A 19648-nucleotide genomic window follows, 5' to 3' on the forward strand; every position below is an offset into this window, starting at 1 on the left:
GATATTTTGATGATAGCCATTCTCACTGATGTTAGGTGATACTTTATTGTAGTTTTGATTTGCATTTCTCTAATAATTAGGGATGTTAAGAATCTTTTTATGTGTTTGTTGGCCATCTAGATGTCTTCTTTGGAGAAGTGTCCATCTTTTTGGTAGATCTTCCCCTCATTTTTTGACTGAGCTATTTATTTTTTTGATACTAAATTGCATGAGCCGTTTTTATATTTTGGAGATTAATCCTTTGTTGGTTGTTTTGTTTGCAAATATTTTCACTAATTTGAGGGCTGTCTTTTTGTTTTGTCTATGGTTTTCTTTGCTGTGCAAAAGCTTTTAAGTTCAATTGCATCCCATTTGTTTACTTTTGTTTTTATTTTCTAGGAGGTGGCTCAAATTTATATCAAGAGTGTTCTGCCTCTGTTTTCCTCTAAGAGTTTTATAGGGTCTAGCCTTACATTTAGATCTTTAATCCATTTTGAGCTTATTTTTGTGTATTATATTAGGGAGTGTTCTAATTTTATTCTTTTACTTATAGCTATCCAGTTTTCCCAGCATCATTTATTGAAGAGACTGTGTTTTATCCATTGTGTATTCTTGCCTCTTGTTGTCATAGATTAGATTACCTCTTGTTGTCATAGATTACCATAGGTGTGTGGGGTTATCTTTGGGCTTTTTATCTTGTTCCATTGATCTGTATTTTTGTTTTTATGCCAGTACCAAACTGTCTTGATTGCTGTAGCTTTGTAGTATAGTCTAAAATCAAGGAGTCTAATTCCTGTGTACCCTTCTTTAGGATGTATGTAAAACAGCAAAATTTTAGTTCCAATATTCAGTAATAGAAATAATGCATTTTAAGAGTACCTTCTGCTAATACATTTTAAATCAGCCAAAGTGGAATATAAAATCTGAGATGAAGGAAAATTTAATCTGGCACAAGTTCATATTTTCTTACTACAAAGGTTATAATAATTTATAAACATAAATTATTTTATTTTTAAAATATATGTTATGAACAAAAAGAAGTATGATAAAGTTGTCAACTGAGATGCTTGGAAATTTTTTCTATGACTATAATTCATTGGCTAACCTCCTGAATTTTCTGATCTCTCTCTTGGAACTCTGTTTTATGTGGCTGTTGACAATGTATTAGAAATATGTAGTCATTTGTACTATTTTAGCAAATAGAGATCTTAAGAAGCAATTATTATTTGTCTTTACCTTCTGTCACTGGAAATTTCTCTGCAAATGAGTTCAGTGAACTCAATGAAAAAGAGTCTAGTTAAAAGTAATACATTCAATTAAGAAAATTAACCTTTGGTTAAGTTTTATATGTTCAGTACTTTAAAGCCATATAACTCATAACACTATTTTTATGTTTTCTAGATTTGGATGATCCAGTAGTAACTGTTCATCAAAGTATAGGTGAAGCTAAAGAACAGTTTTATTATGAGAGAACAGTGTTCCTCCGGTGTGTTGCCAATTCCAATCCACCTGTGCGGTACAGCTGGAGACGTGGCCAGGAGGTATTACTACAAGGATCTGATAAAGGCGTTGAGATTTATGAACCCTTCTTTACCCAGGTAGGAACTGAGGTAATAATATTTCCACCCCACTCTGCTGGATACTTTCCTAACTCTGGCAGCATTGCAATACTTCAAATATTTTTCTATTTGAAAAGATAGTTTTATAAAAATAGCAATATATATTTAGTTGAAAGATCAGAGAACTCAAATAATGAAAAACAATTTGTTTGTTTTTCATGTAGTAGTTACATGTATCAAGTTACCTCTTGAAAACAAGTTAAATGAATGTATCCTAAATATTTTTTTGTCCATAGATTTATTTGGTTTGGTTTTAGGGGAAAAAAATCTATCAAATTTTTTTTGTTCTTTCTCAATTTTGGCTTAGTTTAAGAATAGAATCATAATTATGTAAAAGTTAATATATCTTAGTCATTAAAAACTTATTTAGTAAAAAGAACATTTGAATTAATTTTATGTAGAGCACATGTAATATGGAACATTCTTCTGTAATGCATTTTTTAAAAATTTTATTGAAGTGTAGTTGATTGAATTAATGATTCTTGAGGAAGACACGGAAGTTGTGGAAATTTTTGAATGCTGTAATTATAAAGATATTTTTTGACATTTAGAAAAGAACACAAACCTAACTAACAAAGAAAAGATTTTAAATTAAAAAACATGTACTTGGAAAAAGTTTCAAAATAATTGTGACTATTATTTTTTTAATTATATAGGTAACAAGAATCAGACTACACTGTTAAAAGTTTGAGGCATCAAATATCCATAAGGAGAGAAATATATAACTAAATTTAAAATATTATAAATATTCTAACTTCAGAATGTTAAAGAGTTTTACATTTCACATCGCAGCTCTCTAAAGATTATCCTGAGATTATAAATTTTCCATCATCCCATTTTTTATCAAATGCAGCATTGAATCCATATTGCAGTTCATTATGCAATTTTTACTAAAATTCATTGTTTTTAGTTAGCAAAATAACTTAAAAATTTGTTAACACTATTTAGTAGCTTGATATCCCTAAGGTTAAAAAATCTGAATAAATGATCACCTATCATCTATTTGCTTCTTCTATTGTCAACTTCTTTTAAAATACAGATGTTGTTAAAATTCAGAAAACATAACTGTCTGTTCATATGATATTACCATACTAAGCAATTCTAAACACATATTCACTAAGTACTGAAGCACTGTTGGCAGCTTCTTACTTGCAGAAGGGTCTTGTCACTTAAAAATAAACACGTGCGTCTTGCCCAAATTTGGGGGAAACTTTTATGTTTTCCAAGTAATTAATAATTTGTTTTAAAGTTATTAAATAAGCACAATCAAATTTTTCTTTCATTCCTTTAAATTTGTTGCTGTTTGTGTGTTAGCACTCAAAAAATGTATCTTAAGGAAGCTCTCAGACTAGTAACTGTTGATTCTGCCTTTTAAAAGTTACTTATTTTCTCTTCCTTCTTTATTTTTCTCCCACCCTTTATGAGAAAAGAAACTTTTTAGTTTGAACATTTCAATCCTGATACTTTGTTTGATATGAATATTATACTGTGCTGCATAACAGATGCTTTTTCTGCTTTTTACTGTACTTGGAACTCTGCTGTTTGGACCCTCTGAATCAATTATCTTAAAAAAGTGTTTAAGAAACAAATTGTTCTTAAAATTTTGTGCTCTGGATTCACCAGCTTAGCTGATAATTGCCAATAGCATATAATTTTAGCTCCCATTTTAAAATGTCTTTCCTGCCTTTGGTTACTTGATTATTTTATCTCACCTCCTAAAATGGCTATGTATTTATATCTGTCTTAAAAATTATGTAGAAGCAAGAAATGCTTCAATATTTTTATGTTATATATGTACTTAATTTGTTAATACTAAGTGTATTTTTTGTAGGCAAGATTGATAAAGCTCTCAAACAACAGCACATGGAAGGTACTCATGACCACAGAGAATGTTGGGTTTCTCATGGACAAATGTTATTAATTGTCTTTCTTCATACGGCATAAGCTGATATGTTGCACACAAGTCCATTTTTGTTAACACTATAAGTCCATTTTTGAATTGCTCCACCTTGTTCTTGCTTATCTAAGCTCCTAACAGTGAACCTCTTTCACTGTTCTAGTCACACCCTCTATAGACTTGCCCAGGGTCTGCATGTTCTTAATTCCCCCAATTAGAATGCTATTTAGATAACATGGCAGGGATCTTCTTTTTTTTTTTTTTTTAATTGATCCACAACTCATTTAATTAGGTTTAGTGTCCACTATTTGTTTTTGTTTTTTTTTTTCTTTTTTTTTGGGGGGGGGGTTTTGTCATACATTGATATGAATCAGCCATAGATTTACACGTATTCACCATCCCGATCCCCCCTCCCACCTCCCTCTCCACCCGATTCCTCTGGGTCTTCCCAGTGCACCAGGCCCGAGCACTTGTCTCATGCATCCCACCTGGGCTGGTGATCTGTCTCACCATAGATAGTATACATGCTGTTCTTTTGAAACATCCCACCCTCACATTCTCCCACAGAGTTCAAAAGTCTGTTCTGTATTTGTGTCTCTTGTTCTCTTTTGCATATAGGGTTATCGTTACCATCTTTCTAAATTCCATATATATGCGTTAGTATGCTGTAATGTTCTTTATCTTTCTGGCTTACTTCACTCTGTATAAGGGGCTCCAGCTTCATCCATCTCATTAGGACTGGTTCAAATGAATTCTTTTTAATGGCTGAGTAATATTCCATGGTGTATATGTACCAGAGCTTCCTTATCCATTCATCTGCTGATGGGCATCTAGGTTGCTTCCATGTCCTGGCTATTATAAACAGTGCTGCGATGAACATTGGGGTGCACGTGTCTCTTTCAGATCTGGTTTCCTCAGTGTGTATGCCCAGAAGTGGGATTGCTGGGTCATATGGCAGTTCTATTTCCAGGTTTTTAAGAAATCTCCACACTGTTCTCCATAGCGGCTGTACTAGTTTGCATTCCCACCAACAGTGTAAGAGGGTTCCCTTTTCTCCACACCCTCTCCAGCATTGATTGCTTGTAGACTTTTGGATAGCAGCCATCCTGACTGGCGTGTAATGGTACCTCATTGTGGTTTTGATTTGCATTTCTCTGATAATGAGTGATGTTGAGCATCTTTTCATGTGTTTGTTAGCCATCTATATGTCTTCTTTGGAGAAATGTCTGTTTAGTTCTTTGGCCCATTTTTTGATTGGGTCATTTATTTTTCTGGAATTGAGGTGCAGGAGTTGCTTGTATATTTTTGAGATTAATCCTTTGTCTGTTTCTTCATTTGCTATTATTTTCTCCCAATCTGAGGGCTGTCTTTTCACCTTACTTATAGTTTCCTTTGTAGTGCAAAAGCTTTTAAGTTTCATTAGGTCCCATTTGTTTAACACTGAGAACTCATCACCTGAGAAAAGCTTTCCCTGACAGATCTATCTGAAGTAACATCTCTCCCCTTTCAGTTACTCCTCCTTAAAACTCAGTTTTTTGTTTTTTTGGTTTTATTTTTTTCTACAGCACTAAAATTATAAAATTATCTTATTTGTGTATCTGGGCATAAACTCAATAATTATAGTGACTTTGTCTTTTCAATAACTCACATGGTACCTGACACATGGAAGAATCTCAATGAACATATTGAGCCAATATTCCCATGAAGATGTCTGGATTTTTAACCAAGGAATGTGTGCTTAGTCACTCAGTTGTGTCCTACTCTTTGTGACCCCATGGACTACAGCCTGCCAGGCTCCTCTCTCCATATAATTCTCCAGGCATGAATACTGGAGTGGGCTACCATGTCCTCCTTCAGGGGATCTTCCCAACCCAGGGATCAAACCCAGGTCTCCTGCATTGCAAGTGGATTCTTTACCATCTGAGCCACCGGGGAAGCCCAACGAATAGTTAGATTTATTAGTAAATCCTGAAACACTCTTTGTGACTCTACTTCTTTTTCCCCACTAAAGAAAGCTTAGTGAAATGTGAATCAGAATGATATTAAAATTAAATCAATTTTAGTGTATTTAATATCTGAACTGTTGATGATTTTCTTGTTGTAATTTTTAATTGATTTCTAGTCTAATTTCACTGGGTGGGAAAGTTTCAGTCCTTAGAAGTTGAGACTTGCCTCTAATGTACCTCCATGAATGACCCTTATGCAACCACAAATTGTGATTCCAAAATTGTTCAGTTTCAGTTGGGTCATATTTGTTAATTTTGTTGTTCAGGTATTCCACATATTTCCTGATTTTTTTGTGTCTGCTCTTCTAAAAGTTGTTGAGAGTATTTAGTTAATGTCTATGACTATGACTGTGGATTTGTCTCTTTCATCTTCATTTTTATCAATTTATGCTTTATATATTTTGAAAATATATTGCTAGAACTTGTAGAATTAGAATTTTTATATCTTCTTAGTGGATTATCTGGAGAAGGAAATGGCAACCCACTCCAGTATTCTTGCCTAGAGAATCCCGTGGACAGAGGAGCCTGTTGGGTTGCTGTCCATTGGGTTGCACAGAGTCGGACATGACTGAAGCGACTTAGCATGCATGCACGCATTGGAGAAGGAAATGGCAACCCACTCCAGTGTTCTTGCCTGGAGAGTCCCAGGGACGGAGGAGCCTGCTGGGCTGCCGCCTATGGGGTCACAGAGTGGGGCACAACTGAAGCGACTTAGCAGCAGCAGCAGTGGATTATCTGAGCATATTATCTTTCTGATATTGTATCTTCCTGGTAAGTTATCACTCAGAAATGTACTACTGGCAGTGCTTCTTGCCTTATGTCTGTTTTGTCTGTCATTAATTTAACTATACACACTTTCCTTTGGTTGGTGGTCCTCTTTAAGGGGTGGGGAAGAGTAGTAAATATTCATCTCTTTACTTTCAAACTTCATTTTTGCAACACATTGCTTATAACCAGAATATAGATTTTTGTTGTTGTTTTAAGCCAGTGGAACTATCTTAATTTTTAGTACATTTAATCCAATGACTAATATTGATTTCTTTTTTTTTTCTTACCATGTTAGGCTCTTCTTTTATTAACTTCTCTCTCTTTTTGCCTTCTGAGTTTATCAGATATTTTAATTATTCCACTTTATCATCTATTTAACTAAAATTTAAAATTATCTTAATAGCTTTTATTGGTTACCTTATAAAATTACACCATGCATGCTTAATTATTACTTTGGCACTTCTTCAAGAGTGATAGAACTTTAGAATAACTTAGCAATATTTGCCCTTTTAATATTTTATGCTATTTTTTGTCTAGTACTTTAATTCTACATATATTTTAAAATCAACAAGATTTTTTTTTGTTCTTTGAAATAACCATTATTCATTTAAATTTACCAATATATGTCCTTTTTTCCATTTTGCGTTGATTTATGTGTAAGAAAACCTTTGGGCTTCAGTTTTTGCAGTTGTATATACATGTGTTCTAGTAACATTTATTGAAAAGGTCTTTGTTTCATCACTGAGTTTCCTTGTCACTTATATTGAAAATCAATTGCCCCTAGGTATTAGAATGTTTCTGAGCTATTTATTCTGTCCCATTGATTTATATGTCTGTCTTTATTTAAATACCACACTGTTAATTCCTATAACTTTATAACAAGTCTTAAAATGAGAAAGAATAAGTCCCTTAACCATGTTCATCTTTTTCAACTTTGTTTTAGATGTTTTCACTTCTTTGTATTCCCACTTAAATTTTAGAATCATCTTGATTTCTGCAGAAAGTGTGATAAGATTTTGAGTGAAGTTTTGTTGAATCTGTAGATCAATCTGAGAACAATCTGAGATATTAAAGTTATGGAACTGAGGATGATTGATATTGGCAATGTATTAATACCAAGCAAGAAAAATCTGATCTGCTCCATTTCAGTTTTACCTCTCTATCATGTGTAGTATTGTTCTATGAAAATTCCAGAGCATATGTAAGATTTTCCAATACCATTTTTTTTAATTTTTTAGATACTTCTTTGAGTATGTTCATGTATATATGGATATTTATCATAAATGCATAGGAAGCTAATCATTTATTTAAGAAATTCTCAAGGGTTTCTTTAAAACAAATGCCTCTTGGGTTAAGGCGTGCGTGCATGCTCGGTGACTCTGTTGCATCTGACTCTTTGTGACCTCATGGACTGTAGCCCACCAGGCTTCTCTCTCCATGGGGTTATTCCAACCAGGACACTGGAGTAGGTTGTGATTTCCTACTCCAAGGGATCTTCCCGACCCAGACATCCAACCTGAGTCTCTTGAGTCTCCTGTATTGGCAGGCCAATTCTTTACCACTGCACCACCTGGGAAGCCAGTTATTGTTTTGTTTCTCCAGTGGTCCATAGTGTGTTTACATTTGTGTAGGAAACACACATGCAGAGGCCCACTGAGCTATCTGGTACTGTAAATATGTGATCTGTGGGGCCTAGTATGAAAATAATAACTGGTTAGGCTTGCTGTGTATGCCTGCTCTTTAGAAAACAATATACGACCTGCTGTTGCCAGAGTTTTATATCTGACCATCAGGGCTGCCATTTTGAAGTTCTGCTTGAGTCCACAGTTTCTTTAGGAGGAGAAGACACATATGATAACATTAATACTTTTGTATAATTGTGAATATAGGGAAATATAGAATAAGCAGGATTTCTCTAAAAGTTATCTTATATGAAAAAAAAAAAAACTAGAATCAACACATTGAGAATTCCAGGGCTCATTCCAGCCTCTAGGGCACATTTTTATAATACAGACACATAAGATGTAAAAAACATTTATTTACAGGGAAAGAACATTTATTAACCCATGAATTTATTTGATAACAAACAGCATTCTCTTTAGTACCTTCTAGCTGCACTGGAAATTTGGAAGCATGGTGAACTGTGATCATCCAGGAGAAGAAAGGAACACCATAGATACAGCTTGTGGTCTTTATTTTTACAATGATAAAACAAACATTTTATGTAGATTCTAATTTACAAAGTTAATCATATCTAGTTGTTTTCCCCTACATTGAAAGGTAACCCAAACATTTCTGAGTAACTATTCAGAATTATGTAACTGAAAGGAAAGCATCAATTATTTGGGGTATATATCATAGTTGCTTTAGATTTAAAATTAACTTTGCTTTGTATCCTTAAAATGCTTCCCAATATTGAGGGTTTTTTTTTTTTTTTTTGCCTTCCTGTAATGGCTTTGTAGTTCTTAATGAGATAGGAATGGTATTTAGCAATACTTTTCTTTTTACTTATCAGGCTACTGTGTATGTATATATATTCTTATGTGTTAATGATTTCTTAGACTGTTGTTTCCCAAAAACTGCTATGTGTACTTTATTAGGAAAAAAATTTTCCATTTTAGTTTTGTTTGTATTGGAGCACTGCAGTGATATTTTAATTTATTTTCGTAGACCCTAAGGCCTCTGTGGCTACATAGTGTAAATAAGATCCAGTTAAAAATGATTGAGATCTGTTTCGTACAAGATTCAGGCAACTCTCTATCAGAGATACAGAGGTTACTAGGCAAGGCTCCTCCTAACTTTGATATTACAGGGATAAATCAAAGAGAACATTCAAGATGGAAAGCAATAGCTTGTATAATATACAGAACGATGATAACATCTTCAAAGATTGGCCACCCCTCTGGTTGGCTGGAATAATGATTGGTATATGGGGGCAATAGTGGACCGCAAAGCTGGAAAGATATATTGGGACTGTATATACTGTGGATGGATTCAAATGACAGATAATAATCTGCTTATTTTTAATATTAGAGAATTACATTTGTTTTAAAGATATTATGTTTTGCTGTTCAATAACAATTTCTTGTTTTTAATAAAATAGAATTTCTAAGATAATGAGATACATCTGCCTCACACACACATTCATACTAAGTTAATAACTGTATCAATTTGAATTGAATATTTATTTTACCATACAGTAGAAATACAGAAACTTGACTGCACCTTTTTATAGATCATGCTTCCAGAATGAAATTGATCTGTGTTCCTGAGGTGGATATGAATAAGTCTAAGAGGAATAATTATGCTTTTCATACTTCCACTCACTTAATACGGGGTATGCTGGATAGCATATATTGTTATCTATTTAGAAGTAAATAAATAAATTAACTTTTAGAGCTAAAAAATGAGTGTGAATTGATCTTTTTTTCTTTTTATTGATATATGAAAGTAAATATTAAAAGAAAGTTCAAATTCCTTTTCTAAGTAAAATAGCATTACTGTTTCAGGTTATGGGTATTATTTCATTAGGCAATAATCACCTTTGGTAAGGGCCTTCCTTTTATTTATTTTAAAAGTTTCAAAAGTTTAAATCTAAGTATTTCAAATAATCTTGTGAATGTTAAAGAAACTTGTACTTCAATTTTATAAAATACATGTATTCTTGCTATTTCTTCAGAGGTTTTGTAAAGATGTTCATGACATCATCTTGTGCATTGTAATTACACCAACTAATTGCAAGACTGAACATATTTACATCAATTATGTAATTAGTTATAATTAGACTAATTAGGCTAATTATACAATTAGACCATGATTAACTGAAAATTCCTTTTTACAAATCATAGAAATTCACATGAAAATATAAATCATTTTAGTTCAACCCAAATGATTCTCCAGTCATATGATAGCTTAACCTTGGGAGATGGTGGACCTGGAAGTCACAGTGAGTTATTTCTCCATTCCATCTGTTCTTCTCATGTGTTCACTTTGCTGCTCTGATCTGCATAAGAGTTAACTAGGATATGCCATACACAAACCATTATATTTATCAGACCATACTGTTGGTCTATAAAGGGTAGGAATCATCTCAAAAGTAAAGTTAGGTCTTAAAAACTCACTATTACTATCACTACCTAGTTTATAGTCTTTGTTTTTAGATAACATAAACACTAGCAGCATTTCTAACCACAAGAACTTAGGTATATACAACATTTCAAGAATGCATTTGCTATAAGAATGACCTCTTTATTTTAATGGCCAGAGCTTCATTGCTGTTGGTTTGAATGTATTTGATTGTTTCATCAGTCCCTTGGGGCTTGCTTCCAATTTACCTTTGCTTGCTAATAGTGGACTGTTCAGTTCTTCTGTGGATGGTCCCTAACTCAGCTTCTTAAATCTATCATTCATCTTACCCTAATATTAATTTTTTTTCATTCTTACTATTAAAATTAGAGTCAACATGGTTCAAAAATTTTTACTGAACACATTATGTTCAGAACAATGAGTTGGATCTATTCTTTTAATTTTAATTTTTATTGGAGTATTATTGATTTACAGTGTTACACTAGTTTTTGCTGTATGTGTGTGCTCAGTCATATCTGACTCTTTGCAATCCCATGGACTATAGCCCTCCAGGTTCCTCTGTCCATGGAAATTTCCATGCAAGAATACTGGAGCGGGTTGCCATTTCCTACTTCTGGAGTTCTTCCTAGCTCAGGGATTGAACCTGAAGTAAACCATTTTTATGTATACATGTATCTTCTCCCCTTTGGACACCCCTCCCACCTCCCATCCCATCCATCTAATTCATCACAGAGCACCGAGCTGAGTTCCTTGTACTTCACAGCAGATTCCCACTGGCTATCTATTTTACACATGGTAGTGTATATATATCATTATTGCAAGGAAGAGTTTTCAAACTAAAAATCTCTTACCTCTGAGACAGTCTCTAAAAGTATATTTTTCCTACATGCTTTCTATTTTCCGAGTTAATATCTTTGATCTAGTTATACCAGTTGTGTTTGTTTACATGTTTATGTATGTTTCTTGTAGTTTGCATTGTATATTTATAGCAATACTACCTTTTCCACTACATAAGATAAGGTCACGTTAAATTCCGCCCTAATTGTGCAGTGTTTTGCTGTGTGCTGTGCTTAGTCGCTCAGTCGTGTCCGACTCTCTGTGACCCTGTGAACTGTAGCCTGCCTGGCTCTATGTCCATGGGGATTCTCCAGGCAAGAATATTGGAGTGGGTTGCCATGACCTCATGAAACATAAGTGTACAACTTGATGTGTTTTTTCACAGAAGTCATATTTCTCTTAGTAGCATGAAGATAAAGAAACAGAACTTTTGAGCATCTTCTCTATGGTTGTAGTTAATTTTAAGTCAAAAGCTGGTTATCTCTCAAAATGTCATAGACAGGAAGTTTGGCATAACATTTGAAAGAATTTGAAAGAATTTACTTTCTCTGATACAATTTTTCTTTTTTAACAAAGATTAAGGAGAAGCAAGAGAGTTACCATGTATTTATTCTAGTAGAGCAAATGAAAACATCTAATTTTAAAAAAATTACAAAGAAAGAATTAATTTCCAATTGATTATTAATGTTGGCAAGTGTTATAGAAAGGGCAGAGAAAGTCAGGAGAATGTTATAAGAAATACAGCATCATAAGCAAAGGGCAGAATATGTGGTGGGAAAATGTGGTCTAATTTTTGTAGATTTTATGTTTTTGTACATTTTATTTTTGAGTCATTATAATTATACACTATGACTACCTTACTTCTTGTAGAATACAAACAGTGGGAAGACCAATTTTAAGTACATCCTGTCAATCAACATATATTTATTAAGCAATGATACAGAAGGCTCCCCATTCAGTATTCTGAGTGATATAAGATGACTCTGCCCCTAGGGGTCTCATGATTCAGTTAAGGAACATGTCAGCACATTGAGTAATAACTTAACAACCAAATACTAGTGAGTTATAAATAGATATTTTGGTATAAAAGTGTAATAAAAAAGAAAAAAAAAGTGTAATAGAAGTTACAAAGAAAGAGAATTTACTTCTGAGAAGGTCAGAAAAGACTTTGCTTGTTTGACTTCGTATGAATAGAATGCTAGATTTCTAATTAAAAAAAAATAGATATGAAACAAGCAACAAAGGTTTACTGTCTAGCACAGGGAACTATAATCAATATCTTGTAACAACCTATGATGCTGCTGTGCATCTGAAACATTGTAAGTCAACTCTACTTCAATAATATATATATTTACAAAAAAATAGACTTTACAGAGTAGATACAACTTTTTTTTGAACTGCACTTCAGTTTGTGGCCACGTAAAAAGATTCATATCAAGGAGCAGTTTTCTTTAAAAAAAAAAAAACAGAGTTTAAAAGTATGAAAAGTCATCTTAAAATAGAGATGAAACTAACTTGGTGTGAATAGATATTAAATAAAAATAATAAATGAATACATAATAAATAAATTTGTGTGAGGAATAAGGGAAAAAAGTAAGAATTTTCTTGGACTGCATGGAGTCTCAAATGAGCCATTGAAGGTTTTCGAAATAAGCTTTCAGAGTAGGAGAACTATTTAGGGTTTTCTAGCATGACAGTGACATGATGATGGAGGGAGCATGCAGAGTGATTAGAATAAAGTAGAACAGCAGTTCTCAATAGTAGACAGTACATTCTTTAGCCAAAAAGAGACTCAAACTGAGTTTGTTAAATCCATGTTTGGTGAGGGACTACAGAAAATATCATGCCTACAGATTGGAAAGGAAAGGCCATTTATAAAAGAAAAACTAAAAAATAATCTAAGGCATTTGATGCCATTTATGTGAAGTAATGAGAGACAGTGAAGAGTGAATTATGACAAGAGTCTTGAGTCTGGAATAGGGGGAAATGATGGTGGTGATCATTAAAAAGTAGCCGAATATCAGAAGAGAAAATTTATATGAAGTGAGGCAGTCTAAGTAGAGTGCAATGGTGAGCTCATTGACTTTGGTATGACCTTTTATGTCTTGCTGATGAAAATCTTTGTCAGGCAATTATCAAAATACATAGATGAGGTCAGAGGTCAGAGTTAGAAATGGTGGGAGAGAACATTCATAGAGAGGTCAAGGGGAATCCAAGAGAGAACAAATTTGATCTGAAAATGAGAGACAAGTCTAACTTATTTGTTGGCAAAATATGAAGTGGCTTTTGAGGGGGGGGCGGGTAGAAGCTCTGCAGTGCAGAAAGAATAGAAGTCAGTAAATGAAAATAACAATAAAAAGAAGAGTCAGAAAGAATTAGAAAACCAAGATAGAATATCTTTAGAGATCCAGATGGAATGTGGAGACACTCAAGTGCAAGAGTGTAATGGCTAGCAAACATTGCAACTAAAAAGAAAGGAAAATTTTGGAAAAGCAGGATTTCATTAATTGCAATACTATTGGCTATTTTTCCAAAAGTGTGTGTGTTTTGGCTTAGAAATTTGTTAGGTATCTATACATAAATGCTAACTGAAACCATGATAATGCGTCAGATTGCTCTAGAAAAATAGTAGAAGTTTTCAGACTAAAATTTGTATAATAGAAAATGAAATAAATGTAACCAAAAAGTGTCTAAATTATTTTATTTATAATTTTTTGCCTACACACAAGTTGCTGTCAAAATAGCAAAGGTAATCTAAAGTATTAGAAGGAAGTGGGGAAGTATACACACATAAAAAGGAAATGAAGATGTATTAAGATTTATTGAATTTTAACAAGAGATTATTAGTGACATTGGAAGTTTCAGTGAAGTGTTAAAAAAATATCTGGAAAATATGGATCAAATATAATTTGCCAGTGGAAACAGAAACAAAGAACACTGGCAGAATATCATCAATTCTATGTAAATAAAGAGGCTTTATCATTAAATATACATCTAAATGACACCATTTATCCTTTGTATATATTTAAGAATTATTATCACTGCCTGGTTCATTTTAGAATATTGACTATATTTATTAATGTCTGTTGAATTCATATCAGGCGTCAAGCAGAAATAAAGTCTGGGGAAATAAATATGTATAAGCAAAACGTTGAGTGGTGAAATATAAGTATTCATAGTACTTTTAATTGCAAAAGAATTTGTTTAAAAAGTATCTCACCTATGACAAATCCTCTGCTAGCTGCTTAGGACATACTGCTGAGAACAAGACAGATATCATCTCTGCCCTCTTGGTACTTACTAGCAAGGGGGGAGTATGGCAGAAAATAAATCCATTACCAAAATAAGTGGAAAAAAGAAACTGCGTTATAACACGATATAAGCAGACCTCACAAAGAGGGATTTCTCCTTTTCCAGAAAGTAAGGAAAGACTTACATGAGGAAGTGAGGAGTGTTGGGATTGAAGAATGAGATAAAATTGGTTAGGCGTAGAGAAGTAAGGAATCGGGCATGTGCAGAGGGTCTATGGCCACCGGAAGCTGAATGTGTGGAAGGCATTAGGAAAATGAGAGGAGACGGGAGAGGAGGAAAATGCAGGTCACAAAGAAAGGGTTGACTGTCATGTTAAGAATTTTTATGTTTATTTTTAAGAACAATAACATGTTATTCCTTTGATTTAAACAGAGAGAGGGCATAATCAGATTTCCATATTTAAAAAAAAGTCCTGATTCTAGATTAGATGATCATATTTGCTTGGATTCTTAAGCTATACTAAGAACAATCAGAAATTTCTCAGCTGAATGTTGGGCTTAGAGCATCATGTTTAAATATAAATAAAAGAATGTTCAAGATTGGATGTGTTGCAAGGTCAAAATCCATGGCTGATTCATATCAATGTATGACAAAACCCACTGGAAAAAAAAATAATAAAAAAAAAAAATAAATTAAAAAAAAATAAAAAAATAAATCTCACTTTATGTCAAAAAAAAAAAAAAAGAATCTGAGATGGAGACACTGATTATGTGAATATGAAATAATAATTGAAAATCTAAGATTCCTTTTGCCAAAAAAGAGAGAGTAGATTTAGAGGAAAAGATTTGAAGTCTATTTTGGGATATGTTGAGGTTTACGTATCTATGAGACATAAAAATGGACAAAATTGACCTAAAAATTTTGCTGTATACATCTGAAATTGAGACAAAGGGATAAAGACTTGAAGAAAAAGGCAGGAATATAGGGCTTGCAGTATAAATTCGTCAGCAAGGATAAAATCATTTAAGGAAATTTTATAAAGTATGATTAACTGTGGAACAAATAGAATTCCAGAGAATGCGGACAGTCAAGTGTTAAGGGGAGAAAGAAAAGTAAAGAAATCTAAGCAATGACATTCAGAGTTACGAGGAGGAAGATATAGTATCTTGTTCGAAAAATTATCTGAGCCAACTGGTTCTAGTATAACATATTCTTTCTCTATGCTTTCTAACTAAGCACACTTTTATATACATTGTATATAGATAATATGAAAGCTCAGTAATATATTGAGAACATGTTTTAAATATAAATTCTAGAACCACACACACTGACTCTTTGTATATTCTGTGGAGTGTATTTGCATTTGCTTATACAGAAAAAATGCAATGTCTTTCATACAAAAAATTTAAAAGATATGATTATTATTTATCCTAGTGAGGAAAATACTGTTTTAAGGTGTGACTGTTTTAAGACTGAAGTTTGCCAGTGAATGAAAGGAGTTAGCCAAATGCTTTTTTTTGGGTGGGGAGGTGGTTTTTTCTTTTCTTTTCTTTTTTGCAAATGAACAGGCCATGTCTTATGTATTAAATCACTAAGTATTCTGATTCTTTTGAATAGTGTATGAAAGTATTTCAATTTTTAGGACTTGAATGAAGTTCCTTAAGTAAAATAAAAGAAACACATGGCTCTGTACAGATGCTATCTGGAAAAATTAACATTTTGAAAATTGCTGTACCAAATAAGATGTCATTGGGAGACATTTTTACCATCTCCATAATTAAGTTACTTGTGAGAGGAACCATTTTGAGAGAACCATTTCTTTAGCCGGTAAAGAAAAAAATCCCAGGAGACTGTATTTGAATCGGGCAAGTTTTTTTCATCATCTTATTGTTATTGGTGGTTCTTTTTATCTTTTGAATAATTTCAATGTTTCTGTTTGGGCTTTTTGGTTCATCAAGAGTGGATAAGACATTTTTGGCAACTTGCCTAATTTGAGTCTATCTGCAATTCTGCAGATTTACCCAGGAGGTTTAGACTTTAAATTCCTGAATGTAAAGTAACAGAACAAAAATAATATAAAAACACAATGAATACTCTTTAAATGCAGTTTTAGATCTATCATCTGCCATTGCTGCATATACACAAAATATTTATGTATATAAATTTAATTATCTATCATTAGATAGACTTCATTAACTTTGTTCTACCAACAGTGTTTCATTTATTGTCTCATCTTCAGAATCCTTTTCTTTCATAACATTTCATGTTGAAGTCTGCATAGATTACACTGTTTGTTGAATAGACTCCATTATTAAGTACACTGTTCTAATCTTTGCATAATAATTTGCATAACTACCACCAGAAATAGATCCCCCCCTCTTAGGAAGCTGGTTTGCAAAGAAATTGTTATGAATTTTCATTGCTGTTTGTTAGTTTTTATCTCCAAGCACATTGCAGTACAATTTTTAAATGCAATACATTTTTAAAATTTAGGGCATTTTTCTTAAATAAATGACAATTTGCCATATTCTGATAATATGATTTAAAATATAATGTCATCATTCATCCATTTATTAATTCGGTTACCACTGACTTTTTCTAATGACTTTTTCTACATTTTCAGGGTGAAACGAAGATCTTAAAACTAAAGAATCTTCGACCACAGGACTATGCTAATTATAGCTGCATTGCTTCAGTGAGGAATGTATGTAATATCCCTGATAAGATGGTGTCATTTAGACTTTCCAATAAAACAGGTATGGAACTACAATCTGAATGTTTTATGTTTGTTATCCACAACAAATGTTTTAAAAGTCTCTATAACTTTTTAACAGACCAAATGATTTCTGTAGTATATGTAAGAACAATGTCTTTTCTTTCCAGAAAATTCTGTGATACATGAAAATTTTTTTTAAATTAGAAACTATAAAATTGAATTGCAATAGGCTCCCATGTAGGGCATTTGTTTATATAGCAAATCAAATTATAATTCCTTAAAATAATGCTTTTGTAGATATCACAAATCAGCCTATATTTTGTTCAAAGAAATTTCAGACAAATAGTAGATTTTTCATATGAAAATTTATGCTCCAAGTTGCTAAAAGTATTTTGTGATTCCAAAGCTGAGTAAAAGAGCCTTTCCCTTATTTCATTTCATGTCAAGAAAGCTAATTGGTAATTTCAGGTAGGTATTTTTAGGAAATTATTTTTGTAGAAAATGTCAAAACATTAACAAGATTTCCACTTAAGTTAGCCTGTGTTTAGTAATATAGACCTCAGAATAATTGCAAACATGTTGAGAAGAAATGCTTGAATGAAAGAGCAAAGAGAGAGCATGTGAATGAGCTACTTTTGTAAGTTTGTGTATAAAAAATCACCATAATAAATTAGAATTTGAATGGATTTTGAGAAATTTTCAGTGACAATGAATGAGTTTTTGCTCTTGGGTTATTATATTAAAAGTATAGAACTTTGAAAAGTGCTTTACCCATTAACAAAAACTTTGAAAAATGTAGGTTTTGGTGTTCTTCAGTTTAGGTTCTGGTTCTGCAGCTTATGAGCTCTTATTAGATCTTGCTGAGCAAGATACTTTACTCTTCTTTGCCCCAGTTTCCTCATAAACTCATAAAGTTATAGGAAGGGATTTATGAGTTAATGTATAAAGAATGTGGAACACACTTATTTGTTCCTCTGACAGTGAGCTAGTAGTCAGCAATTTCATCTACCCATTTGGTAGAAATATTAAATCTAGGGCTTTTTGGAAAGATGAAAAAACTGTGTGCTCATACTTTGACCTGTAAAAGATCAGTTTTCATTCCAATCCCAAAGAAGGGATGCCAAAATGCCAAAGAATGTTCAAACTATTATACAATTGTGCTCACTTCACATGCTAGCAACGTTATGCTCAAAATCCTTCAAGCTAGGGTTCAGCAGTATGTGAACTGAGAACTTCCAGATACACAGCTGGGTTTCGAAGAGTTGGAGGAACCAGAGATCAAATTGCCAATATCCATTGGATCATGGAGAAAGCATGGAGTTCCAGAAAAAACATCTACTTCTGTTTCATTGGCTATGCTCATGCCTTTGACTGTGTGGATCACAACAAACTATGGAAAATTCTTAAAGGGATGGGAACACCAGACCATTGTATGTGTCTCCTAAGAAACCTTATGCAGGTCAAGAAGCAACAGTTACAGCCAGACATGGAACAACCAACTTGTTCAAAATTGGGAAAGAAGTACAACAAGGCTGTGTATTGTCACTCTGCTTATTTAATTCTATGCAGAGTACATCTCCTTTTTTAACTTCCATGCTGGGCTGGAGCAAACTCAAACTGGAATCAAGACTGTAGGGAGAAATACCAGCAACCTCAAATATGCAGATGATGCCACTTAAATGGCAGAAAATGAGGAGACCTCTCGGCTCCATCCTGGATGCCTGAACCATAGTTACTCCATTTTGATTTTTAAATGCATCCTTTTTATTAATGATTAAAGCAAGTGTACAGTGCATGTTGACAGACGATAAGACAGGCTGTTCTAGTTCAAGCTAGATCATGTGTAAGCCAAGCTGACTTCACCATATCTCAATGCGTGTGAATATTTTTCCACTTAGTGAACTGAGGAATAGCATAATAGTGGATATATTATTACTTATGTTACAACCTTGCATTTGAGAAGTGCTTTATTAATTTTAAAAGTATTTAATGTTTATTATTTCAGTTTATCTTTATAACTACTGAGGTAAACATGTGGATTTTTTTTAGTCACATGTTTTCCCATCACCTGACACATAACAAACTGGCCTACAGCAATTAAAGTATTTTCATTTGGAAATATATTTTCATTTTGGAAATATATTCATTTTGGAAAAATATTTTGATTTGCTACTGTATAGCACAAGGCACTCTGCTCAGAAATGTATAATAACATCTAAAGGGGAGAATAATTTGAAAAGAATAGATATATATGTATAACTGAATCACTCTGCTCTACACCTGAAACTAACAGAACCTTGTTCATAAACTATACTCCAAAATAAAATGAAAATTAAAAAAAAATTGTTTTGATTTAAAATGTATCCTCATTGGGTTGTTTTGAGGATGAACTGAAGTAAGACAAACAAAAATTCTTAAAGACTAAAGTACAATGAAGTTGCATTTATTTTTTTATGCTGAACATATGTATGATTTTATTACTTTCCAA

At 32.9% G+C, this 19648-nt stretch overlaps 1 protein-coding gene across 1 annotated transcript in view; it reads left to right on the forward strand.

Moving 5' to 3' along the window:
- The window catches only part of MDGA2 (MAM domain containing glycosylphosphatidylinositol anchor 2), an 858597-nt gene that overhangs the window by 524828 nt on the left and 314121 nt on the right, over positions 1-19648 (forward strand). The window contains exons 4-5 of the mRNA XM_043471432.1: positions 1381-1577; positions 17068-17200. Of these exons, the coding sequence (XP_043327367.1) occupies positions 1381-1577; positions 17068-17200 (330 nt within the window). The remainder of the gene's footprint in view (positions 1-1380; positions 1578-17067; positions 17201-19648) is intronic.

This window comes from Cervus canadensis, chromosome 6 (genome assembly GCF_019320065.1).
Source record: "Cervus canadensis isolate Bull #8, Minnesota chromosome 6, ASM1932006v1, whole genome shotgun sequence".
Taxonomy (NCBI): domain Eukaryota; kingdom Metazoa; phylum Chordata; class Mammalia; order Artiodactyla; family Cervidae; genus Cervus; species Cervus canadensis.